The sequence below is a fragment of the Manacus vitellinus genome, unplaced genomic scaffold (genome assembly GCF_001715985.3).
Source record: "Manacus vitellinus isolate BGI_N305 unplaced genomic scaffold, ASM171598v3 scaffold_0_pilon, whole genome shotgun sequence".
In the NCBI taxonomy this organism is placed as follows: domain Eukaryota; kingdom Metazoa; phylum Chordata; class Aves; order Passeriformes; family Pipridae; genus Manacus; species Manacus vitellinus.
Genome location: NW_021938789.1, coordinates 2689527 through 2716745, shown reverse-complemented (window position 1 = coordinate 2716745; position 27219 = coordinate 2689527). Strand labels below are relative to the sequence as shown.

General features: G+C 39.8%; 2 protein-coding genes across 2 annotated transcripts in view; both read left to right on the top strand.

The window, feature by feature from the left end:
- Nucleotides 1-4369: 4369 nt before the first annotated feature.
- HAUS3 (HAUS augmin like complex subunit 3) lies at nt 4370-15943 on the top strand. The gene is made up of 6 exons (XM_029962639.1): nt 4370-4554; nt 5711-5761; nt 6184-7208; nt 12062-12498; nt 14120-14348; nt 15649-15943. Exons 3-6 carry the CDS (start codon nt 6306-6308, stop codon nt 15913-15915), a joined length of 1836 nt encoding a protein of 611 aa, XP_029818499.1. The 5' UTR covers nt 4370-4554; nt 5711-5761; nt 6184-6305; the 3' UTR covers nt 15916-15943.
- Nucleotides 15944-17787: 1844 nt separating this feature from the next.
- Nucleotides 17788-27219, top strand: part of POLN (DNA polymerase nu) — a 93590-nt gene continuing 84158 nt past the window's right edge. Inside the window, exons 1-5 of the mRNA XM_008920939.3 lie at nt 17788-17899; nt 18477-18617; nt 21658-21719; nt 24847-25335; nt 25802-25989. Of these exons, the coding sequence (XP_008919187.2) occupies nt 18491-18617; nt 21658-21719; nt 24847-25335; nt 25802-25989 (866 nt within the window). The 5' untranslated portion in view covers nt 17788-17899; nt 18477-18490. The remainder of the gene's footprint in view (nt 17900-18476; nt 18618-21657; nt 21720-24846; nt 25336-25801; nt 25990-27219) is intronic.

The following is a 27219-nucleotide window of genomic DNA, read 5'->3' as shown; positions in this document are numbered from 1 at the left end:
AGAGATTGCTGTGATTTCTTTATGCCCACTATGGTTTTACACTCCCCACAGCTCTGTGAAAGCCCCCAAAATCTTGCTCTCCTGTGCCACTGCTGCCCCACTGGGGATGAGCTGTGGGGAGGCTGATGGGAGAGAGGGAGCAGAGCAAGGCAGTGGGAGGAAGTGATCTGGTCCTGCACACTCCCTGCCGAGGTTCCTGCTGAGTCCCAGTGCATGTTCCCACACACGGGTTCAGTTTCTTAAGAACAAACCCCATTTGCAGACAGCCTGGCTCAGCAGCCCTGCTTGGGGTACTCATTCAAAATAGGGTCAGGTGAGTAAACAAACCATTTTCTAGAACAAAACAAATCCCCTTGTGCATTACATGTTTAAATACATAGGAGTGTTAGCCCAAAGGTGGAGGAGCTTTTTGTATATTTATGGCAGTGAATCCAACAAAGCTGAAGAAAACTAATCACTTTGACCTGCTTTTCTGGGAATACAAGGTCTCAGAATGAAATCCACCGTTCCTCTGGAGAGAAGATACATGCACTTGGGAGAGAAAGCAAGCTGGTGCCAAATTCCTGTCTTATGACTTTGTTATAATGAAAGTTCACATGGCACTTCAAAAGCCATGCTTAATTCAGAATATATATTTGCTTAAAGGAATGAATTACCTTTTAAAACAGGGTGTTTCCAAAGACTGATTGTTACTCCAGCAATCTCCAGCAGGGACCTCTACCATCCTGCTGCTGCCAGCAGGAGTGCAGTATGATGCAAAATGAAAAAGCTTCTATATAGTTACAGTTCACCAGCTAAAAACATATTTTCATGTCTCCTCTGAGGGTTTTTTTTCCACCGAACAAAAAAACAAATAAAACCTCCATGAAACAAACAAACATACAAACAAAAACCCAAACAAAAAACAAATCCTAAAGCAGTAACAAGCAAACCACTTTTATGAGAGTTTTTCATCTGACAGATGTATCCCAGTGGGAGGGTTTAGACTGCCCAGCTGTGACACCTGCTTGGTGGCTGTTTATTACAGCCTTGGATGATGGGTAACCAAGAACTTCTCTCTGAGGTATCAGGCACAGTGATGTCATATTTTGCAGTGGAATAAACACAACATGATATGGATGGAACAGTGCAGAGCTTGCAGACATCCTTCCAGAAATGTTTATGTCTTAATCTGCTGGAATTCACCATTAAATGGCTTGTAAAGGCAGTATCCTATCTCAGCAGCCCATCCAGCTTTCAGACACAGATGCAAAACGACTGCTCATATTATGGAAAAAAAGGGTAAGGTAAGCCTTTAATTATGTTTTGACTGAACACAACCAAGAAAAAAAATGAATCAGAGAAAAACAATCTTGGCCCATAAGGATCTGCAAAAGGAAACAGTGAAGCACATGGGGTGAGGTCATGTGGGGAGAGGGGCTGTAAGAAATTTTGAAGACATCTTTGTAGGGGAAGTGTGTTGTTTAATCTCTGCCCTCAAAGCCGATGGATGGTCTAACAAATGAAAATTTGTTTCCCTTTAGAGGCTTGTTCTTTCAAAATGAGAATTTTATGTGCACAATGTTCTGACCTAAAATATTTCAATTCTAGCCTGAATTCCTATGCCAGCGGGGATTATGAGATCATGCTGTCTGTCAACTCCTCTTTCGTCCATCTGTTCCCCTCCTCCTTTCCTTGATAACTTCTGAACCTTCTGGCTAATTTTCACCAAATTTGACAAATCAGAGATAGGATGGAAGCTGCAATAATAATCCATGATGAAAATTTCACAGAAATTCCCTGTGTGGGTAGAAAGAAAAACAAATTATTTCCTGCATTGATTGTGGCCCAGTTGAGCTCTTCACTGTTTTCAAGAGGTGGCCACTGGCCAGCACGGATGTAGCTCCAAACCGGCTACAGAATGAGCACATAGTGCTGCTTGCCCAGCTACACAGACAGGGACATAGGTTTTGGGAAGTTGGACATTGTAGCCATGTGAGTCTGGAAAGAGGGAGAGGAACCAGTCACGCAGGGAACTGAAGGCATTAGTTGCAGCAACCCAGAGAGACAATTTGATAGAAAAAAGACAGACAATCTTTTATCAGATGTATCTTCTTTCATCTAAGATGTGGACTTCAGTGGAAGAGCTGAATTGCTCTCAGGACAGCAGAATTTTAGGAAGTTTTCTAGGTATTTAAAATTTGCCTTTACTCAGGCATTTTTTAAATGAGTAACACTGAAACACTGATATTTATGAAACAAAAAACCCCAAACCACAATACTGTGAAGCACAACCCTGCAAAACACTGCTGTAGGAGAAGTTGATTTTACTGCAAGTAACTGACTGAACTGAAACAGCACAGTCTTATGAAATAAGCTGGTGAATGCTTTTGTTCCTTTACCGTCGGAAAGACACAATGCACTCCCAGCTGCAAGATGATTTGAAAACTTCAGCCAGCCTAACTTGCAGCTGCATATCAGGCTGTACTCTGATGGGAAGAAATTCAGCATTACAGCTCCTTTTACCCAGGAGAACTCACTGCCAGGTCAGGGTTTAATCTAAAAGTGTCTTGCATGGACCACATTATACCAGAAATCAGCATTCTGTACTTTGTGAGTGATACAGGTGCTGATTTTGATCCAGAAAACCTCATGCGAGTTAGTCTTAGCTATGCTGAGCTGCAAGGTTGCTCCTTGCCCTGTGTTGATTCATTGCGACAATTGCATTGAGATTAGAGAAGCTGAACATTTAGGACAAGCAGTGGGAGGGCTCAGCTACCCTCATATGGACTGGGTCAATGCTTATCGGGGTGAAATGTAGAGAGAACATTTCTGGATGCAATAGATTTCTAGAACAACTGACCCTACGAACCACAAGGAAAAGTCATTCTGAATTTAGTCTTCAGCAATGCAGAGGATCTCATTCAAGACCTATTAGCTGCTAAATAGTAGCAACCACAACATAATTAAATTTAACACTAAGAAGAGATCAAGACAAATAAAGCAAACAGATACTCAGTTTTAAGAAAATGACCAAAATGACCTATGCAAAAGTGGGGAAAATGCCAAAAACTCCTAAATGCACAGTTTGAAATGAAGAAGCCTACAAACACCCAGAAGGCTTAAAAAATACAGTTCTAGAAGCCCAGGTATAATATCTAACACAAACAGAGAAACGTGGCACAAACCTCCCCTTGCATGACTCTGAGAAATTTAAGGAGTCTATTGCAGGGCAAATAGGGCAGCCCAGAAAAACGTGGCACACAAAATGTAAACAAGAAGCAAAGATGTCTAAACTCAAGGAGAGGCTGATAAGGGATGCTCAAACTGTTAATGACAAGTTTACATGGTGCTTGACTGAGAACTAGCCCTTGCAATGCAGAAGAGGTCCCACAATCTATGCCGAGAGCTTTCTGGTGACTCCGTGGGCCACAGCAGCCAAAAAGCCAAGAAAACAGGGTGCATTGTAAGGAAGGGCACTGGAAATGAAGATTTTGTAGAAAACCTTGATATACCCACACCTTGAGGACTCTGTGCAGTCTCATCTCTGCACCTCCAGCAAGGCACAGTGATGCTGTAAAAGGTTCAGGGGACATCTGGAAAAATGGGAGGAATGGAGCACTGCCTTTATAGAGGCCAAATTTTGGAATTGTCCAAACTGGAGAGGACAAAGCTGAAGAGCAATGTACTGAGGGTTTCTAAGTTGCCATGAATACCATTGGTAAGGTAGATGCAGAGGTGGCATTGACGAAATCAATGCTAGTGCCAGGAATCATCTGACAGGTTTTGGAAAGGGCTAAAAAACAATATAGGAAGTGCCTTTCCAAGCAGCAGGTTCCAGGATGTTGCCTTGTGAAGTTTTGGGGGGATATCAGTATGTTGAAGACGACATCAGACAAATCCATGCACATAAAGGCCATGGATTTTCATCACGGGTGAAAATCACCGTCACAGCAGCAGTGGGCACGGGTGGCAGAAGCGCCGTGTTTGGGTACAGGCACGGGGAAGCTGCTGGGCCCAGCGGTCAAAGCGCTGAGCGACATCAGCTGCACTCAGGTCCGCCCCGTCCTCCAGTTCCCGCGTGCTGCGAGGGGGAAAATAGGGGGCAAGAGCCGGGGGGAGCTGAGGGGCTGGGGCTGAGGAGACACAGCCGAGGGCAGCTGAGGGGACACAGCCGAGGGCAGCTGAAGGGCCGCGACTCAGGGGACACAACCGGTGTCCCGCAGCCGCCCTGAGGGGAGGGACAGCCCCTGACGTCACCAGCGGGCCTGGCGCGAGAGCGCGTGCGCGTGCGCCCCCGCGGGGAGGGAGGCGGCGCGTGGCGGGCGGTTCGAGCTGCGGGCGCGCCCTGAGCCTGCCCTCAGCTCTCCCTGAGCCTTCCCACAGCCTTCCCTCAGCTCTCCCTCAGCTCTCCCTCACCGCTCCTTCAGGCCTCCCCTCAGCCTTCCCGCCGCTTTCCTTCAGGCCTCCCCTCAGCCTTCCCGCTGCCTTCCCTGCGCCTCCCCTCAGTTTTCCCGCCATTTCCCACCCCGCTCCCCTCCCCGGAGCCGCCGCTGGGGCCGAGCAGACGCTGCGGTGAGTACGGAGCGGGTGCTGTGGGGTCGGGGCTCGCTCCCAGCGGGGCCGGATCAGCCGCCACCGCCGCCTTCCTCCGTCCCCTCGTCGCGCCTCGTCCCTCTCCGGGCGGGCTCCTGGCCGGGATCCCCGCGGGGCTGGAGGCACCGCCGGCCCCGGAGGCGGGGCGTGGCCCCTGAGGGCCCCGGTCGTGCGGCCTTTGGGCGGCCCCGTGTTGGGACGGGGCTGGCGGGTGCTTCCTCGGGGCTCCGGGGTTATTGTTTGCGGTGTTGAATGGCAGCACCAGGGCCGTGGTGGCCCGGCGTGCCCGTGCATAAAGCTGTGTGGGCCCTTTGTCGCACAGAACCACAGAGCAGTTAAGGTTGGAAGGGGCTTCAGGTCTCTAGTCCGACTCCCCTTCCAAGAAAGAGTCACCTGGAGCAGGTGACACCGGAACGCGTCCCAGTGGGTTTGAAATGTCTCCAGAGAGGGAGACTCCACACCCTCCCTTGGCATCCTGTTCCAATGCTCTGACACCCTCAGCGTAAAGTTCTACCTCATGCTGAGGTTATGCTTGCTGTATTTTAGTTTATGGCTATTAACCCTTGCCCTGCCTCTGGACGCCACTGAAAAGAATCTGGCGCCATCCTCTTGGCACCCATATTTATTTATGCCCTGTTTAGCACTGAGGGCAGAGGAGAATTGGAAGGCCACCCTGTGACATGAAACTCGAATAACATTTTGTTTCATATGTAACCTGTAACTCTGAGGTAAGTCAGATGCATGGAATTTTAGAGGGACGCCTTTACTTGGTTCAGCCCTTCAGGCTGGCTGGCAAAGTGGAGTTTTGTGGTGTTTTATTAATAAAGTATTAAATAATATCAAACTAAAAAGAAGTCTTAATATTACCAGACTATTGCAGACAAGGCCTCTTGACTTTTTTGATAATTTATCCATTGCTGTCTGTTGCACACACTTTAGGATCCCAGAGCTGATGATTTGTTTACTGGGAAACAGCAAAGCAGCAAACTTCTTTTCCCTGTAACTTTTAAGTTGTGACTATTTTCACAAGAGTATTTACACTGATCTTAATTTTAATTTGTTATAATTGGTCAAAAAGCCTGCAGTATTATGTTGAGATATTTATATGTTAAAGTATTTCTTGTTCCATTTTCAGAGGAATCTTTTAAATGAAGGTTTAGAAGACAAGATTCTGCTGGCTACTGAGGTAAAAAATAACCCTTTATAACCTAGATCTCGAAATGCAGTGTAATAGCACTGTGGTTTTGTTTTTAGAACAAACTGAAAACCCCACTAATTTTGGAAGCATTAAAATGATTGTGGGTGTTTTTTTAAATGAATGTGAAGAAAACTATAAGTAAATCACTTTTGCAGGCCAGTGAATTGCACAGTATTTACACCTGTTGCTTTTGATGATGCTATTCTATTTTAATAATTTATGTGAATTAAGGAAAAATGTAAATACTTGCAAAGATCAGAGATATAACTGATGTAAAAATGTGTCCTGATTTGATTAACAAAATATATCCTTGAAATAAAAATTGGTTTCTAATCTTTGAATAGCCACTCTAATCCAAAACATCATTCAATTTTTTTGGTATGATCTGACACTTTCTTTTTCCTATGCAGACTCTTTTTTTATTAAAATACTGAATATTCATTTTAAATGGCAAAAAAATTACAGCTGGAATAATTCCCCGGATTTTTTTCATGCATTTGGATCTTTTCTGCTTACAAAAAATATTGTAATCATGAGCTGTGGAAAGGATTTTGTGGAAACTCTTAAGAAAATTGGATATCCACAAGCTGATGAGCTTGATGGAGAAGATTTTGACTGGATGTTCGAGTCTTCGGAAGAGAGATCGTTTCTGGAGTGGTTTTGTGGAAACATAAATGAGCAGCATGTATCTGAAAAAGAACTGCAAGATTTTGATACTCTTGTCGAGTGTGGTAAGCCCATCTTGGAAGGACACGCACTGGATGAAGCCCTTAAAACTTTGAAGCCAATGGATTTGAAGAACAGTAGCCAAGAGAAGGAGAAGGAAGAGGAGGAACTGAAGATATTAGAGGATGAGCTTCAAACTCTTCAAAACTTAAAAAAACTTCAAATTCATCGGCATAATAAGCTTCAGCTGATGGTCACTGCAAACAGCCATTCGTTACAGACGCTGCAAAGCAAAGAGGAAGAAGCACAAAAAGATTTGAAAGAAGCTCTGGAAGTGTTTGTTGTAACAAATAAGAAGCTCGACAGTGAACTGCAGTCTCTTGCGGATGCAGCAAAGAAATTTACCTCTTTCTTCACTGCTTCAGATTCAGAACATCCAGTGTTTTTTTCCCAACTTTCTTTGGACAAGTATTTTTCTCTGGAAGAACAAAGCACTGCAGCACTTATCTCGCACATAAAAAACCATTTAAATCAAGGTATGTCTGAATGTGTTGAAAATTCACATGAAGGCAGCTTTCATCTTGAAGATTTAAGCGAGCCAGTCACTTGTGAGGGGACTGATGAAACTTCTGAAGAGACTCAAGAGGTAGCCAGGCTCCAGACAGCATATATTTGTGCTCAGCATCAGCTAATTCAGCTACAGGCTGAAGAGGAGGGCATGAAATCAGCTATCAAATGTGCAGAGAGCATGCTGCAGTCCTTGGACAAGGTAAGCTATGGGCACTGAAAAGATGAGGCTGCACTCCACACAGAATTCGGTTTTGGGATTTCTCTGCTGACCATTTTCAGCTTTCCCCTTTTATTCATGTTCTCCTGTAAACAGCACCTGGTGTTGTCTTTTAGTTAACCAGAATTCCCAGGATTGTCCTAAACCAGTGTTTTGATCGCACACACTCGCAGCATACAGTGGCTGTGTTCAGCCATGAGAGAAAAACAGGCTATCATGTGGAGTGGTTTTCCACTCAGAAGCACAACATTCTCTCTGTCGAAACACTTAGCCAAGGTTGGTCCTCTCTTTTGGTGCCAATTAACTAAATGCAGGTGTAGAGTGACTCAGCTTGTTCCCACATCTCCCCCTGTTTTCTTTGGACCCACAGGGCCAGGACCTGGGCTTTTTGTCTTCGGGTTTGTCCGATGCACTTCCAGAGGACTTTAAATATTAAAAACAGACAAATTATTAAAAAACCTGCTATTGATGCTGACATATTACCCAATACACTGGCCCCTGTATGCGTGGCCTGCACTGAATGAGCCAATGCAGCACTAGCTGCCATGATTACTGCAGAGATGACAAAAGCAATTAGCCATCCAATGATGATTTCTTGATTGTGTTAACAGTTTCATTAACTTACTATATCCTGCATCATTCTCCCAGCTTCTGGTTAGGTTCACTGGGAACCACAGTTTGGCTCTTCTGCACATGGAAATTATTACTGATAAATTGAGAGTAGATACATTCTGATTTGTAATAAAATTAAAATAATAGGGATTACCTACGGGAACGTTAAAGGTATTGTTAGTCACACTAATCACAACATCAGGTGTGGCCAAGAAGGCATGTGAGTGAGACTCATGACTGAGTCATTATGCCAGTTAGTAAGAGTTAGTAGACACAATGAATTATCCCTAGAATATTTTCTTCCATGTGACATCCAGGCAGGCCTTGTGCCGCTCAGCGTTCACTGGTCTCCTTCTGGGATTCTCTGAGGGACAGCCTCTGTGTCTGTGGAATTGGATTGCAGGTTTGGGTCTGTTCTGCTCAAGGTTTCATCAAACATGCTGGAAGTCAGTGGGGTCCTGAGGGAGACAAAGCACAGGCGTGCTCCTTCCCCATGCCAGCAACTCAATAGGACCTTGCCACAGGGCATCTTTGTGAGTTTTTGTACAATACCTATTGATCCAAATTAAAAAAATTAAGGGTAAATACAGCTTTGTCTACTTGGGGTGTCACATTCCCCCTTTTTTGTTTTAAAAGTATGGTTTTTAATACAGAGTACACATTTCTTGCACCTGGGATAGGCACAGGTGATAAGATTATAGTTAAGGGTTTTTTTGTTTGTTTGTTTTGGTTGGGTTTTTTTTCTTTCTTTCCTTTCTTTTTTCTTTCTTGACTTTCTCTTTTTTCCTTCTGTCTTCCTTCTGTCTTCCTTCTGTCTTCCGTCTGTCTTCCGTCTGTCTTCCGTCTGTCTTCCGTCTGTCTTCCGTCTGTCTTCCGTCTGTCTTCCGTCTGTCTTCCGTCTGTCTTCCGTCTGTCTTCCGTCTGTCTGTCTTCCGTCTGTCTGTCTTCCGTCTGTCTGCCTTCCGTCTGTCTGCCTTCCGTCTGTCTGCCTTCCGTCTGTCTGCCTTCCGTCTGTCTGCCTTCCGTCTGTCTTCCTTCCGTCTGTCTTCCTTCCGTCTGTCTTCCTTCCTTCCGTCTGTCTTCCTTCCTTCCGTCTGTCTTCCTTCCTTCCGTCTGTCTTCCTTCCTTCCGTCTGTCTTCCTTCCTTCCGTCTGTCTTCCTTCCTTCCGTCTTCTTTTTCTCTTTTTTTTTCTTTGTTACATTGTTTTCTATCAGTTGTATTTTCAAGGAAGATTTAAACACATATCAAAACAATCTCCATGTACATATTTTAAGACAACAAATAATCTGGCATTGTTCTAGGTTCCTGAGGATTCCCAAAATCACAAACACTGAGACACGAAGGGTGTAGGCAAAGCAAATTTATCCTATTACTTGTGATAGCATTCCATACACACTGACCCCTGAATTTCTGAGGAGCTGCTGAGCAGGAGGAGAAGATGGACGTGGTCCTTGGCGGGAGGGGCAGGCAGGCCATGCACCTTTCAGGGTGTCCCTGGGATCAAAGCAGGGGGCACCCCCTGTCCAACCCAGAACCACCTCTCTTATATCCCCCTCCCAGGAGTGGAATTTTCCATTTGTGACTTTGGCCCATGTGTGGCCAACGCGCGACCCGAGCCCACAATGGCTTATGGTACCAACTCCGTGCCAAACTCAAGTTCCCACCAGTTAACCTAATCTATTGTTTCTCTTTCCAAGGTTCAGTATTCTCAACAGTGAAACTATACAATATTTTCCCATGCCACGTTGACAAGCACAACCACAGACCAACTATGGCAGCATCTCAGACACAACTCAGGTCCCTGGCACAGGCATAAATCAGTCAATCAATCTGAAGTTTTAACATTTTTTTTCATCAATTTTAGTATTATTCTTAACTTTTTTCTTTAAATCTCGACTGCAACGTGTGTGAGGGCATCTAATTGTACACATGTACCTAGGCCTAGATGTTTTTTGGTTTAAAGCACAAAACACTGTATAAATAACTTCCCTTTTTTAAAGTTACCAAGAACAAAGTTATAGGCACTCAAATTATCAAATACATTCAATGGTTCCAATGCTGTGTGTCCATTCTTCAGATGATTCATGCATTTAAGCTCCCTTTTTATTTTTTTTTTTATGTTCTTTTGGTTTCATGGTTGAAGTTCAGCTCTGACACGTTGTCAGCTGTGGAGCTTGGAGAGGGAGGGGAGGCTGCTGTGGTGGCACACAGTGAGGTGGGGGGGAATGATCAGGCACTGATTTTTGGGGGTCAGATCCCCCACCAGAGGTAAATTAGCATGGTTAAAGGCAGGAGACAGGAGATTATCATGAGTAAAGGTAGAAGACTGACCCCTCACCAGAGGTCTTAAATCCCCTGTCAGCAGGGAATATAAACCAGGCTGATCAGCAGCACAGATAGAAACGGCATGTGATATATCTTCCTTCTCCCCAAAGAAGTCGTCCAACAAGTCTAAAAGAGTGTATTTTCAAGATGTCCAAATTTAAATTAAAATATTGCCATCGTTTCCTTTGTCCCTATATCAGGCTCTGTTACTCTCAGTGGTTGCAAAGCATGCACAGAAGTAAATGTTCCAATTGCTCATCCATAACCTCATATCCTGCTGCATTCAAGACCTGTTGTAAGACCTTTAGATAAAGTCTGTGTTCTTGGGGAATTCCCTACCCCAATATTACTACACAACTCCACAGATTCCTGTCCTGCAGGCTCCGCTGTCCCCTTCTAATGAGATGAATGCTGGCACTCACCAACCCCGTTGAGTCGTGGGCGCTTAAAAGGGTCCAGTAAGGCAGGTCTCACATGGGGGTCACCAGCTATGGGTGCTGGGAAGATGAAGCTGCACTCCACACAGAATTCGGTTTTGGGATTTCTCTGCTGACCGTTTTCAGCTTTCCCCTTTTATTCATGTTCTCCCATAAACAGCACCTGGTGTTGTCTTTTAGTTAACCAGAATTCCCAGGATTTTCCTAAACCAGTGTTTTGATGGCACACACTCGCAGCATACAGTGGCTGTGTTCAGCCATGAGAGAAAAACAGGCTATCATGTGGAGTGGTTTTCCACTCAGAAGCACAACGTTCTCTGTCAAAACACTTAGCCAAGGTCGGTCCTCCCTTTTGATGCCAATTAACCAAATGCAGGTGCAGAGTGACTCAGCTTGTTTTCCCACAGAAAGCCACAAAAAGTGGTAGAAAGTACTGGAGTTTTAAACAGCCAGCCATGTTCAACTCGATCTAGTGAAGGGAATTGCTGAGCTATTGTTATTTCAAGTATTTTTATTTAGTGAAATTATGCTTCTATGAAGTTTTAGTCTTGCTCACAAAACTCGTCTTGTGAAATTACTTTCTGTCATTAGAAATTCTTCACTTTGGCCCAGTACCTTTAGATCTCCTTTCCAGAGTTACTACCTTAAAAACCCTAGAACTTAGTACTACCTTTCTAGTTTAGTTTGGCTTTGAATTTTTGAATTAGAACTGGCTTTCTGTTGTTTGTACAATAAACGAAATCTTAGCTTTGGTTACAGTTTTAGGGTATTGAGAAGCCAATGTGGTAAATGTGTTCCTGTTTATATTGTGTAGCATAAGCTTAGAAAGTTTTAGTTTACTGACTCTTTTGAAACTCAAGTATTTGTACCAAATAAATGAGTCTGATAGTTGAAGCCTCAGAAATCTCTCAACAAGTGAGTGACAGACAGATATGGCTACTGGAGTTTGTGAAGAAATCATAATGAAAGGAAAGGTATTAGCTTGTGCCACTCATGGAATTACTTGAGACATCATGTCAGTTTGTATATTTTCATTTATGGGTGACTAGTATATAGGACTTGATTGATTAGAGTAATTTGAAAAAGATTGATTCTGCCAGCAGTGTTGATCATCCAGTGAATATAAATAATTATGTTTGCATGTGAGATTTCAGTTAGACATGTTTGAAATCTGGGTGCTGGGTAAAATGGAGCTCTTCTATTTTTAGCACAATAAACTGTTTCCTGCCCCTGCAATTGAATGAAATTACTTTTTACTGAAATATATTTATTTGATATCTACTTTGTACATCTGTATTTGCCTTATGTTGTAAAGTTCTCTTAAACTACTTGTGGAATTTTCATTTAATTTTGTAGGTAGATGTAACATAAGCACATGAACCTTGTGTGAACTGAAGGAATGTTTGGAAAGTGGCTGGAGGTAACTGTGAAGAAAATGATATATGTTTTGTTTTATGCAGGATATTGGACAAGAAGAAAACCTTGATGCCAAAATATCTAGTTTAAGTGATGAAATTTCAACAATTAAACGAGATATGGCTCAGATAAACAACGAAGAGCTGCTTCCCCTTCTGAAAGAGAAAGCACAACTTTTGACTGTGCCAGTGCTGAAAGCACATTTGGATCATCAGATTGCTCAGCAGGATTGTTGCGCTGCAAGACAAGATGAAATATGCAGGCACTTGATGAGACAGAAAACATCGTTTGAACTTATTGAGCTGGGCTGTAAAATGGAGATGAAGAAACACCAGGAGATCAGCTGCCAGCTCGAGAATTTGGTAGAATCTCTGAAGAAGAGCACTGATGAGTTGCAGCAGAGACTACAGGTGATAACTGAGCGAATTCAACCTGCAAAGCCAAAAAACACTATTAGTCCCGAGGATGGTTTCTCTTGCAGGTGAGTGTTATGGTCACTATTGAACTTTGACTTGCTTTGAAATGATATCGGGGAGAAGGCAGCTTAGGCAAGCTAAGCCTTTCCTGTGGTGAAGTTCTTAGGTACTTGCTGTAGCTAATTAGAATTTTGAATTCTCAAGAACTGAAGTCTTCAAGATATGAAACCTGCTTCCTCCCTGTCCTTTGAAATTCTTTGCACATTTGCCCAAGGAGAACTTTTTCAATTATCAGTCTTTTTAACAGTGTTGAAGTATTCCTAAGCAATATCCAGAAAATAATGGATGTTCAAAGCCAAACCTGTCTTATATGGGGATCTAGGAGCTCCTGAAAGCTACTCTAGAAGGATAGACATTAATAACAGTAATTTTTCAGTTTGATGTGTGGGCTCATCAGCTGAGCCGGCAAAAACCCGTGTGCGGTAGGAGAGAGGAATGACTCCTTCAGTCCATGAAATGTGTTCAGCTCATTTTTACTGCTTGATTTCCGCCTGGTTTGAGTGTCCTGTCACCCATGCAGGAGTCTGGTTTTTCACTGTCTAAGTAGATAAGTCTCCCTGTAGCTCAGGTGATACAGTCAGAGATGTATGCTGGGCTGCTGTTCTGTCAAGACTAGACCTTTTGATGAGGTGTATTGTATAATTACAGGTGTGTTACTGTCAGACTTTCCCTCCTTTAGAATGGAGCTTCAGGTGTTGGGTTTTTTTAATAATTGCTAAGTGATAGCAGAGTATGGTTTGACATAGTGAATAACTGCACTAATGAGGCAGCATTAATTTTGCTCCCATTGTGCATTTGCATTGTCAACTTGTAACAGTTTTGTTCAGGTTTATTATAAAGTCTCCAAGTCACTGAATGTTGTCTGGCTACTTTTTCCACTTTTTTTTTTTTGTTGTTTTTGAAAAGGGAAGGGAGGTTGAAAGAGTTAAAAACTTTAAAGGGTTTGTAAGCAGAAGACACTCAAAAGAAACTCAGTTACTTTTGAAATATATCTCCTCTTACTAAAGCCAGTCTGATTTTATATTAGGGCTCAGCTCCTGAAGATTTTATTATACAGAGGTGGTAGTAACGCTTGAGCAAAGTTATCTGTGATCATATTGGCCTACTCCTGATGCAGTGTGAGAGCACAGTTTGGTATAGCATAGTCTTTTGCATGACTTGTAACTAGCTGGAGAATTTCTCTTCATAGGAAACAGGAAATACTCCAGTAAGCTTGAAAATGTTACAAAGATTGCTCTTATTTTTATTAGCCACTGAAGTCAGCTTTTTTTCAGCACTTCAAAAAAAAAGTATCTTATTTTGCAGTTCTTGGAGTGTCGGGAAATAGTTGGCAAAAGCACACTCAACTTTTATTTGCATTCATTTTGTACTTACTAACTGTTACTTTGACATTTCATCGCTGCTAATTTAATATTGCAATATTTTGGATTCCTGTTAATCACTAGCTCTATATAGATAGAATCATGAAATCAGTGGGAGATACAGCAGTGTAGTAAGAGAGCCCTGAGCAATACTACCTTTTACTAGTCCTCTGGATTCTCAGCATGGACATCTTCTCTTGACTAATGATGGTGGAGTGCTTAGGAAACTTAGAAATGCTTGTGTGTCTTACTTCACTTGTTACAGGCTATATGAGCTCCTGGAAGGAGGAAATAAAAAACAACAATTATTTAAAACATACAAAAACCTGGAGCGGATGGCTGAGAAGTTAAAGCAAGACTGTGCTATGGTACAAGAGCAGACAGCAGCATCTTCTCAAGAGCAGTCTGTCCTCTTGGCCAACCTAGAAAGAAATGTAGATGCCCTTCGTGACTCTCTGTATTGTGGAGGAAATCAGCCACAGCTCCGGAGTCCGGTAAGCCCTCACTGAGCTATTAGAATTATTACATTAATGTGTGTCATGTTCTTTTACTGACAAAAATGTGGTGTGAAGGCTGTAGACACAAACTGTCCCCACTTGTCAGCAACAAATTTATTAGCATAATGATGATGGACTCTCTATTTACTTGTTCTTGGCAAATGTTGGATTTTTGTAAATGCTGGCAGGTAATAATTTTTTGTGTCTGAGCAAATTGTTGCATCTAACTTAATTTCTTTCAAAGGCATGTGCAGTCCTGTCAGTTTGTGGTGTGGGAAATACGTTGTCTGGATAGGGTGTCACTGGAAAGGGTGTCACTCATTTAAATTTCTCTTTATTTCAGATAGGCTTTTTTCTCCCCTGTTACCTGTAACACCCCAGTAGCATGGTTTGGCCCCTTAAAAAGCCTGGCTCATTTGGACAAAATAAAAATAACAGAATTTTGAAGGACAGTTGTAGTAGGACAGTCCTGTTACACAGCTCTCAGGCACTGGGTTTAGAACATCTTTTAAATGGGAATAGGGTTTGTTAAGTGCTACTTGTTATGGTTTTTAAATCATTGTAGATACTTCAAAATGCATTGAGGGAAATCTCCTCTTATGTAATACTTCTTTGGTTAATTACATAAAAATAAATTTAACTTTCATCTGTCAAGTGAATTCACAACATATAGAACAGTTTTTATTAAAAAATGAAACTGTAATTGGAACAGTACATATGTAGGGACTATACATTATTAAATCAAATGCCTGTCTATTGACTCAAATTACCTCTTAAAACACAGTGACATCTCCTTCTACTGCTACTGTTTCTCAAGGAAAGTAATTCTTTTAATAAGGAAATAAAGTGTAAGTAGGTGACTAGTCTGCTTATACTGAACTGTCATAAGAATGCCAGTTGGGAAAATTGTAGCTGGTAATTAATGATTTAATTTTAAAATTGATTTGGCTTTTTTGTTGTGGTCTCTTTTTCCCTTTTAAGATTTGACTAGCAATGAAGACTTTTAATTGATTGAAAATGTCATTCACTCATCTGTCTAGGTCAGGTTTTATGGTTTTAACTCATCTGGTCAACAAGTAAATGAAATTACATCTTCATAATCTGATGTGAGTTCTGTTACATGAAGCTCAAAAATTGAATGGAATCCCTTACCACCTTTGTTTATATTTTTTGTGATTACTTTTCAATTACAAATAAAAGTGGCTTCCCAAAGCAAAAAAAAACTTTTGTATTTCTAGTTCAGCTAATGTATTAATAGTATAAAAGTATTGATTTTTTGTCTTGTATTTTTTGTTAGGAACTTACTGAGCTGTTTCATCAACTGGAAGTTAATGTAAATAAACTAAAGCAGCGCCTTGAGGATCTGGGTGCTGATCTGAAGTTGAAGAGAAGCATTCTACAGTCCAATAAGCTGCAACAGATGGAAAGAGAGTTGTATGTGTATTTTTTCAAAGATGAAGATCACTTGAAAGAGATGGTAGAGGAACTTGAGCAGCAGTCTCAGGCTAAAGCCAGTGGTCTGGAAGATGAGAATTTCACAGCCAATGGAGTTCCTAATGTCTAAACTTCAATGTACTCCTAAGAAAGGAAAAAGTTAGTGTAAACTGTCTACAAGTTTGTGGAATAATAAACATTAGCTCGTCGAGGCTGATACTCACCTGCAGTGTGTTTGTTACCATTGGATTGGGTGCTGCTTTGCAGGCTTTGGCATCTGCCTGCTAAATTCAATCTCAGTTTTGTCAAAGCTCTTGGATACAAAGTAATGCATTGTTTAATTGAAAGAATTATGCTCAGGCTGCCCTTCTCCTGGCCTGTAGGTTCATTTCTGCTGCACACAGTGGAGCACCAAAAGGAACATTTCATACCCTTAAGTTTTCTTGCATGCTGAGAACCTTTGATTGTGAACCACAAAATAAATGTGGAGGAGGCATTCCAGATTTTGGAACATGAGTGTAATGTGCTCATAGTGAAGAGGAGAGTTCTCCAAGGCAGATATCATGATTGTTTCCCTTACAGTTCTCCTAAGAAGATTCGATTGTCTTAAAAAGTGTTGGAATATGTAGCAGAATCTGTTTTAAATACCAAGACCATCTGTTTTAAGACCATTCCAACATCTCTTAATTTAACTTATGGCCTGTCTTCTCCATTGAAACCAGTCCATACTTATACTGGGCTTGTCAAAGAAGAATAATTTTAAATTTGTCTTTTGGACATCTGAGTTTGCTCTGTAATTTATAATGATAGGCATTCCAATTCAGAGTGCTGATACTTTCATACTGCTGCTTTCATGTGCATTGTTAGCCTGTTTATCAAATTTTTGTATAGCTTCCTAATATACCAATGGAACTAAATAGGATTTTATAGTATGATAACTTGAAGTCTTTTATATTTTGATGGGATTAGCTGTGCTTGCTTTCAAGCATTGTACATATTGATGAAGGTTAGTATATCAGCTTTAACTTCAGTAACAGTAGTCTTTAAACTGTTTTGATGGCAGACTTTTAACTTTTATGTGAGCATAACTTATTTTGAGATGTTTAATTTTTTTTAGCTTACTGGTTGAGTGTCTTTATGTCTGGATTTCATGCTGCTAAACCCTGTACTTTGTATTTATTGTGAAATGCCAAACTCTATAAATTCAGTTCAGTGTGGTCAATATTTATGGTGAATCTGTGTGTTGGTTTTAGGCCTGTTCTGAGGCATAGTGTCTTGTTTATATTTAGTCTGCTGGGTTCTCATTTTGATGTGCCCCTGAGGCTGTGATTGCTGCTTCCCACCCTGAGAGGTCAGGGAGCACTTTAACCCCGTGTAGGAAAGAAGTGTTGCTCTTAATTATAAAAGTTAGGAGGAGCTGTGTGTGGGGAAAGATTATATTTCTGACTCCTGGAACATCAGGGAAAAGAAAGCTATTCTGCCTCTCTCTCACTTTCCTTCACACACTTACTAATATGAGCTAGATAGATACAACCAGTTCTAATGCAGCAGGATGGATGTTCCTCTTTGAATCGAGAGACAAATGTTTGCACTTGTAAGTATTCAAAGCTGCAGTCTGCCTGTGGTCTTGAGCTAAGAAAAATATTTCCATGCAAGCAAAGGAACTATTGTTTGCATGATGGTTAAACTTGACAGTCTACTCATGATCTGGATTTAGTGAGAAGACCAGAGGAGCAGGACTCCACTTGCTACCTTGTATAGGAATAATTTAGTAAACAGCAGTTTTTGGTGGAGTGATTGACTTGGACAGCTTGGATCCTTTAAGTGTTTTTAAAATGTTGGATATTTCTTCTGTTTTTGTTAAGCTTTATGCATTCTTCTAGTCTAACTGTAAAATAACAAGGCATCAGTATGGACACCATTATTTGTGATTCTCCAATGTGTGTTGTATCTAAGAATTTTCCAAGTATTTTGTATGTATTATAGAATATGGCCAGGTCAACTGGAAAAGCTACTCCTTTTCAGAAAAGGATAAAGTTTAGGACAACAGTGGTGGTCAAAGCTTGTAGAGACTGTAGATGTTGCTGGCCAGTTTCTCAAACTGACAAACTGTAGTAAGTATTTTAAAGTCACTTGTATATAACAGTACTTGAGTGCCTCAATTATACAAAATTTAGGAAACAGAGGTCTTTTATGATAAGTATTTTCTGAAACAGCACATAATTAATGGTTGTATACCATGCTAGTAATGTGTGTTTCTTTCATCTTGTGTTGGCTCAATTTTGGCAGTTCCTTGACAGTTGGTTGTTTTTTTCCTAATAAAATCCAAGCAGCAATAAAGTAAGTGTATGCATGTGCTAGACTGGTTTAAAGATATTGAGGGGGGAAAGCATGTCAGACATACATCAAATTCTTGATTTATTTACTAGATTTTTTTTTCTGGTACAAATTAGCTGTACTTAAGAGTGCTGATTCTTTTATTAATGTATTAAAACACTGTTTCAAAGATACCAGTCTTGAAAAATTATTACATTTTTATTTACAATATGTTGCTAACAGACATGTCTGGGAGGAAATGTAATTTTCTATTGAGAATGAATGGCTGAACACGCTCACTATGTTTTCAACAGAATATAAGTGAGGATTGTTTGTGGCTGTGATTAATTAATAATTTGTGTGTTCTGCATATAGGTTTAATCTTAAAAATGGAGCAGTACATGTACATAGGATGTGAGATTTCTAAAGTGCCTTTATCTGATACTGCTCAGAGGATTATGACAGCTCTGCAGTCTATTCCTGTAGAAGTTCAGACAAACAGAGAAAATAATCAGAGTGAGTAAGTCTTAGCCTTTTTAAGTGTTTTTCAGTTGAAAAATTGAAACACAAACAAACAAAACAATATCAAACCTCTAGTCTTTGTTTTTAAATGGGGGAAAAAAAAGGTGAGGTTTTAGGATTACAGGTTTAGAAAAGGAATTAAGCTGTAACTCTGACATTTTCTGGGACTTTTCTGATTAAATAATGTTATGTGAGTGCAAGGAACAGTACCCTCAATTTAATTTTTTTTCTTTCTGTTCCTGTGTGGTGTAGAAGTAGATGAGAATTTCAAACTGTTACTTAACTAATACTCTTAAATGCAATAAATTATATGTATACATGAACATGACTCTGGACTAGATATTTGAAGATCACTAGAGGTACTAGGATCTCACCAGGTGGCCCTTGAACTCTCCAGACTCATGTCTGTGCTTTAAACACGTGTTCATTAGCAATGCACTCCTTGTGAAATTCTAGGAGGAAGAGTGAACAAAAGTCCCAGTGAAAGAGCAAATCAGGTAATGATACAAGTGCCTCAGCAGATCTTTCTGTTGGGCAAATCTTACTCAGAACATTGTGGATGCTAGAGAGGTTTTGCAAGATGTAATTTTTTTTTCTCAATTCTCTGTGTGTCATAGTCTGTCAGTCTGGTAGCTCTGGAAGGAAGTAGATAGAAAATTGGAGTTTTGCTCAGTTTCAGTTGTCTGTTTTCTCCTGAGAACTAGATCCTGGAATATTATTTAAATGATGGGATTTGTTCTTGTGTACATCATGGTTTTTGCAGCCTCAGTTTTGTATAAATTATGGTTCAGGCCCCTCTTTCAGTAGTAAAGTATTGGATCAGTGGAGCCTGGTGGTGCAGCAGTGACAAGGGTAGGAGTTCATTGTCAGTCAGTGATACACATTTGAAGAAATAAGTTCATTTTAAAATGGTACATTGTACATGGTACATCTGGGATCAAAACCCAGATGATTTTAAACAAAATCAGATCTCTTTTCAGCCTTGGTTTAATTGCCATTCTACTTCTCCTGCTACCTTGTAATTTTCCCTGCCTTAATTTTTCTCAGTAATATTTTTTCTCTTAGACTGGGGAAGTCTCAGTACTGTGCAATAACACAGTTTTGTTGTCTGCTCTTGATCCATTCACTCTCTCTCAAGGTGTAAAATTGCAGATCCTTTTTTTTTTTTGGAACACCATGAAGGTGTCTGGTATCTTTGACCAAATGAGCTTGTGGTCGTCTTTGTAGTGCTGCTAAATCCCTGTTTATTGGGGAGTGAAAGAACAGTATAAGCATTTTGTAGCAGCAGGTCACATGAAAAGATTTTCTTGCTCTTGTTTTCCATGCAGTAATTACTCAACAATTGTTTGAAGTGTACAGGTTTATCAGACCTATTTGAATTGCTCTTAGGAAATTGCATATCTATCTATATATCTTTATCTATATAGCTTTGGTGTGGATCTGGAAAGAAGAAAAAGTTCACCTCTCTTAAAACCAAACAGAAACCTGCCACGTTATTCAGTCTGTTTCAAACTGTATTGAACTGTGTTTTATTGGTAGATTTTTATATTCTGCTTAATGGAAAAACTGTTTGTCTTTTGGAAGGTAAATATTGGGCTCAAATAGAACAAAGATCCACAATTTTGACCTAGTTGGTGAAATTCTGTGGTTGTCTTGGCAGTGGAACTGTAATGTTTCCATCAAGCCCTAAGGAGTTGGAGGGCAAGGACAGGTTTCTGCTGCCATCTGGTGGTACTTTGCCGTAATTCAGAAATCAGAAATCGGAAGTTGCATCTCTCTTCGATCTGTCATACTGATTGCTGTGTGCTGGAGGAGAGAAATGTAATCCTCATCATCTTCTCTGGAGGGTGGATTTGTCAAGAAAAAGTATCTTACTGTGAAACAATTAAAAGCACTGAATGTAAACTCAGATACTATCATTCTTAATTTATAATCTTACTGTTGTAGAAAGTGTCAAGAAAACCAAACCTAAAATATTTGAAGCTACAAATACAGCTATGCCATGTTGGCTGTTCTAACAGCTCAGATTAGAAGTCTGAGCTGGAGATAAATGGCTGATTATACACTTACACCAACATGTAATGATAAGCTTTGTTTCTTCTGGAAAAGGCTTTTTTTGGTACTTTAAGTACAGGGTCTTGATTTGCCTAGACAAAAATTTTTAAAAACAGTTTTAGTAAATAGAAATAGGTCACTTTATGCTTTGTTTGATGTTGGTCATCAGTATGTGAGATTCAGAAAGTGTCTTGCTGCTGGTAATGCAAATTGGTAGCTGACAACATCAGTTTATTGTTGTACTCGGTATGGGGGGACAAAATACATACTTTGCCCATGAGGTGTCTTTTGGCTGGGTGTGTCAGACCCAGCATGATTGGCCATCCTGCTTCTTCTGGAGCTGGTATCCCCTCACCTTTCTGTCAGTTTGTAGGTCTGAATTTCCCCTTGCTCTCTGTTCTTGTCTGGTCTTACAATACCTGTTCTATTGCAGGATGAACAACGTGATAAAGTTCTCCCCTGCAGGGTTCGCTGTAGGGCACAATATATTACAGTCATATATGCAAACAGTGCTTTATAGAACAAAGTTATTGTGGAATAATACTACTTAATTCCAAGAAAACAGTTAAAATGTTTGTAGGGTTTGGTTGTCTTTTTTTTCTTCATGCCCACACCACAAGCTTTATTTTGACCAAAATGGTTTGTGTTTTTTTGAAAGAAGGAAATACACCTATTTGTGGAATTACAGCAATGCCTCTTCTGAGCACCGTGGAAAATGTTTGTATGCTTTATAGAGAATTTGAATTAATTTTTTCTTAATGGTGACAAAGAAGGCTTTTACATATGCATATTTCAGAACCTGCAGGGCCCTTTTAAGCATGAATGATGTTAATTTGATAAAATGGTTGTCGAGGAAAATTTTAATACAGTTGTTTTAGGTTTGGTAAAAATGTCAGTGATAGTACTCTGTATGTAACCTAACTTATGTGCACTGCTTACAGATTCATTTGTATTGTAAATTGTTTCTTCTTTTTTAAAGGTATAGAGAAGACAAAGGAAAATAAAGTAGGTGATAAGGATGCACATCTGAGAAATGAAAAGGCAAGCATTTTGTAAGATCGAAAACCACTAAAAGCAGTCTTTTTATAGCAGGTTTGAAGTTATACACTGGTTCTTCCATAAGAAGCTTTATCACAGTATATTTTATACACTCATAATTCAGGTAGCTTTTCCTGTCTTATTTTGCACTTGGCATGTATTTACCCATGAGAGTCTTGGCCCCACTTCTGTTACCCTTTCAACATGAAGTTGTTTTTTTATGACAGAGTGATCAGAAATGAGGTTGCCACATTCAGGCAGTTACCAGGGTTTAAAAATGTTCTCAGACTTCTGTCACCGGACAACCGGTAGCACATAATCATAAAGTGAGCTGATTCAGATGAAAAGTTACTCTGTAGTAGGAAGTTAAATGTTGGGTTTAATCATCTCTCTCAATTTGGCTTGATGTGCATGTGAGTGAGAGCCAGGGCAGGAGTGGGAGTGGGAAACTGCAGCAGCCCCAGCTCAGGCCCTGAGCGTAAAATCCATTGGGTCGATCGATGAGTTGCAGATGCTGCAAATGGACTCCTGTCCCAGCTGCAAGTTTCACAGCCTTACTTACTCTGACTCTGGTGCATGTTGCACACTTCAGCAAGTCCATTCAGGCTGCTCAGGATGCAGAAAACTGATTTCTTTTATGGAATGGGATAACTTCCTCCAAATTACATAGGCTCATAGATGCTCATGCAGCTGTGGGTGCACATGGGTAGTAGTGGAACCCCTTTTTGTGATGATGGGATGCTAATTTTGACTAGCTGCATCTAGTGAAATATTCCTACGTTGACATAAATGATGAAACTACATCCTGGGAGTTTTCTCTACTTCCAACCACGTCATTATTTCTAAGAGGAGATCAGTTCTTTGCAGAAGCTGCTGTTTCTCCCTGTATTATTCTGACTGGATAATTAAATTGCCTTGTTCTTATTTTTTAACCTTTAAAAAAATTGCTTATTCCTGATTTTATAATTACTGGAGTGTCATAATCCAAATTCTGCTGTGTTAAATGATAAAACTATTTGCAGTTTGACTGGAGAATACACTTGAGCAAATTAGTTGTCTTTCTATGGCTCTTAAGCATATTATTTTTCCACTTCTGGTAACTTTATAGTGTCCACTTTTTGATTATTCTTGTCTAAGTCCATTTAATTTGTCTTCATTGAGAACAGCCACTATTCATTTTGGTAGTAGCAGAAGCTTAATTAGCTTCCTTTTTCTGTTTACTTAGAACCTGTAGAGTTGATCCTGTGAAGTATGATCTCAAGCAGTCTTAAGCCTTTTTCATCCTCTGACTCTGTAGTTCGAAGGTTTGGGTATATGAGAACTGGGTTGAGGAATATTGCAAAACTGTAAAAAACCCCCAAACTTATTGACTTTGTCATTCTGGCTGGTTTAATTTATCCAGATTGGATAGAGATGGGCAGTATCCTTTGATCAGTGAAAACTGTCATCTTGGGAAATGGAGGGAGTCCTGCACTGCAGTAACTTGTGGTTCTTTTGAAGTGAGGAAGCCTTAGTTTTTGGAATGGTAATGACAGCAGAGGTACTGAAGGAGACTGGGCTGGGAGAGCTGAAAATAGAGTAATTTGGAGAGGCTTCAGTTAGTTTTCAATGGAGTGGGTGAATGGTAAATTTATGCATGATGCTGCAACTAAAAATGAGGAGACAACTGCTTTGTGGAACAGTTAGAAAGAACTCAGGAGAGAAATGGGTTTTTATTTCAATCTGTGTGAGATTAGGTTCAAAATCTTCCTGCTGAAAGGTGCCCTGACAGAGACTGTAATCTTTCTGAGGCATTAAAAGATAGATAAGACAGTGATGCTTAATTTCAAAAAAGGAAAATACATAAAATTGAAGGAGCTTTTTAAAAGAAAGTATATAGAATTGCCCTCCAAAATCAGAACATGTGTAGGTAACATAGGGATTTATTCAAAACAATATTGAAGATTTAAAATGAATACTAAAATCTGTGCAGGAAAAGGTAGTATGGCCAAGAGTATGAAGGACACTACTAAAAAATGTCATCATGCAAAAACATGAACTTAACAGAATTTGTATTCTTTTATACTTGCCTTGTTTGACTAAATTAGATGAAGTATACAATAGTATAGTCCAAATAAACTTGGAGGAACAGCTTGCAAATGCATCACTTACACATCATTTTTCCAAATGCCTCAGAAGTAGAAAGCCTGCTGGCTCCTCTAAGGCCTGTTGGTGCTCGAGGTGTAAAGAGTATTGAGGGAAGATACAACTTTGTGTAATCTGCAAATAGTTAAACACATTCACCTTGGGGAATCTTGAAAGGTCACCAGTTGCCATTCCAGAGTCCTTGTGTATGAAATCAAGACAGAGGATCTGTCTCAGCTGAGGCGGTTGTAGAAAGAAGTAGCAAAATAAACAGTAAGAAAGTATTAAGGCCAGTAGCATAACAAGGAAATTTATGAAGGAAATAAGGATGAAGGATTAGAAACAAAACATTACCATGCAGCATCTTGCTTAATGCTGTTTAGTAGCATGCTGCTGTAAAGGGATCCAAGGACTATCTGGAGTGGGAAAACTGCTCTGGCTATAGTGGGTTAAACAGAATAGAATATAGTGCTTATTCATGCACCTTCCACAGTGCAGCTTTCATATGTATTTTTTTCTTGTAAATTGCTTAAAGAGATCCAGTTGACTCCTGTACTTGGATTTCCAAAGCAATCATTAAGGTTCCTTGCCAAAAGTTCTTTAACAAACTAAGCTGTCATGAAAAAAAGCTCTGAATATTGAAGCTGAAGATGAATGGTCTCTTCTCTCTCAGGCACTAATAACCTCATCACTATGGAAGTCAGGACACTGGACTAAATGCATCTTACAGCTGTTGATTTGCCATTTTTTAATGTTGGACTAAGATTAAAAAAAACCAGCAGTGGTTGTGGATGTAAACAGTATATGTCCACAAAATAATCTCTACTGATAAATACTTGAATTTTGGTTTATGTAATGTGGTTGCCCTAAACTGACTGTTTTGTTATATCAACATTTTTTCGTAGAATATTAATTTCTTCAAAGGTTATGTAAATTATCGCATTTTTTATTTATCTTCATAAGTTGAATAATTGCTTTGCTAAAAAAAAAATTCCAATTTTCCCAGGAGGTTTGTGATTCCAGAATTGCCATTTTAAAAACATCTGCCAGCCCTGAAAAAAGTAGTGCTGGTGAGATAGTCAGGACAGTGCATACCAATGAAATGCTTGGCTGTCAAGATACCAAAATAGTGAGCTGTTACCAGGATTCAGACTTGCCAACATGGGGATATCAAGAAAGAAATCTTTCAGTAGAAGCAAAAAAGCTGAAGGATGGGGAAAAGAAAATAGCTGTTCCTCTTAAAAGAAAGCAAAGTGTGTCTACATGTTGTTCTGAGAAAACAAGAAGATTACATGTAGAGACCTGCACTTCTTCACATGAAAGAAGATACAGCTGTAGCTCTGGACAAAGAGAGACTAATGAAAATTATCCCTGTGATATTAGCACTTTGGGATGTGAAGAAAAAAGAGAACTGCTTGCAACTATAGAACAGGCAGTGGCTTTTGTAACTACTATGATATTTCAAGATGGTTCTTCGCAGCTCAGCTCAGAACAGGTTAGTGAAGGATTGGCTTTGTTTAGAGTCAGTTCTGTAGAACTGTTTGACTGTGCATGTGACTGACAAACACAAACCCGTGCTTAGTAGGAACCCCTTTTGTGTACTGCATACCAAAATATCCATGTAAAATGGGGTAAACCTTAATATTTTGACTACGTTTTATTTTAAGCTACCAAGTAAAACTTAAAGGAAATGAAACCACTTGGGCTAACCAGACATTTGTGTACCCTAAATTTAAACTGAATTAGAATATTTTTTCTACTTTCTACTTTCTACTGTATCTGTCACTGTGAATTTTTGTTCCAAGATGGAAACACTTGCCTGCTCCTCTACTGTGTCAGTGGTGTGTGTAGTAACTCCAGTGTACATAATAGGTTTCATTTTGTAAAATATTTGGGAACTATTCTTTGTAGGATTGCACAAGATCTGTCAGAGGAAACACTATTGTAATTACACTTAACAGGTCTCAACCTCATCAGTAAAAGGAGTTGTTGTGCTAGTGAAGAATCAGAGCGATCACCCTTTCCCTCCCAGCCACTCTTCAACTGGCTGTACTTGGAAAGCTGCTGAGGAAAAAGATAAATTAATTTATTTAAAAACTGAACGATCATCTCTCTGGGAACAAGAACAGGCTCACATGAAATTTTCTTGGTGAGAGTATGTAGGAAAAAATACTGTTTTGCTTTACATATGCTTTTAGCAGCAGTAATGTTGGTTACAGAGCACAAGCTTAATCTCCTTAATGTGTCAAGCTCATTGAGTTTCATATTGGCTGTATTAGTTCCATGTCAAGTCTGGGCTAATTTAAACCAAATAAGAGTAGACTATTCCTTTGGCCTCAGCATATCACTTAACTGCAGCCCTGCAGAACTAGGAGCTGTTTGCATTTGCCTTGGAAATCCTTTATGAACAGCTAAAGCTATATGGCACCAAAGAACGTGTTTCTTTCAGGTTTATCTTTCTTGGTTTTTATCTTCCATTTCCTCAACTGCATTTCTTATCTAGTACTTTTTTGATGGGCATTATTACAGTAAGCACCCTTTTTGAGCTATGCTAATATTTTTTCGTCCTTTTAGGGCAGATTTTTTAAATGGCTTTTGAGATCCCAAATGAAGTTTTACTAATATTCAGTAATAATGCAATATAATTTTTAGAATAAACGCTTAATGTATCTGTTTAATACTTGGACTAAATTTCAATAAAAAGTTGGATTATGTTTTAAACTTCCAGTTATTATAACCAAAATCCATTTTTATTCCTATTAACTTGGAAATTGTATCCCATAAAGGGAGAAATGAGAACTGAATCTGATTCTTAGGTGTAATAGTTGCATGTTAAAAATTCATCAGACTATTTTATGACTTTCAGTATTAACTGCCTAATTGTAAACTGCTGAACTGGGGTTATTAAATTACAAAACTTTCATTTTCAAGATGTTGGACTTGATTGTTAGTCGAATCTCTGCCACTGTTTCACTGGGACTTGAAACAAGTCACTTTGCTTACCTGTGCTTCTCCACCTGTAATATTAGAGTTACATGACAACTAATTTAATGTCTTGTTGTCAGCTTGAATATCTAGGTTGTTGTGAATTGAGAAAAACAGGTCAATAAAACAGGTACATATGAACAGTAGAAAGAATAAGTTGAATAAGGGTATTAGATGAATCTTATAGGTAATTATTTCTTGTAAGAATGGTGCAGTTGTTTAATAATGGATCTATACTGCATACAATAATAGCTTAGGATCTGTGTGATTTCTAGTATGTCCAAACCCTTGGTATTGTGGTTTCATGCCATCAAAAATGTTCTATTAAAAAATACTATTTTTCTATATTGACCAAAATGGGACTTATAAAAAAAAGATACACGTAATTATTAAA

Excerpts from the sequence above, each read along its gene's own strand:
- HAUS3 (XM_029962639.1), top strand. The coding sequence starts at position 6,306 with ATGAGCTGTGGAAAGGATTTTGTGGAAACTCTTAAGAAAATTGGATAT. Across the intron at positions 7,209-12,061 it reads TGCTGCAGTCCTTGGACAAG|GATATTGGACAAGAAGAAAA; the intron begins GTAAGCTATGGG and ends TGTTTTATGCAG. Across the intron at positions 14,349-15,648 it reads AGCCACAGCTCCGGAGTCCG|GAACTTACTGAGCTGTTTCA; the intron begins GTAAGCCCTCAC and ends ATTTTTTGTTAG.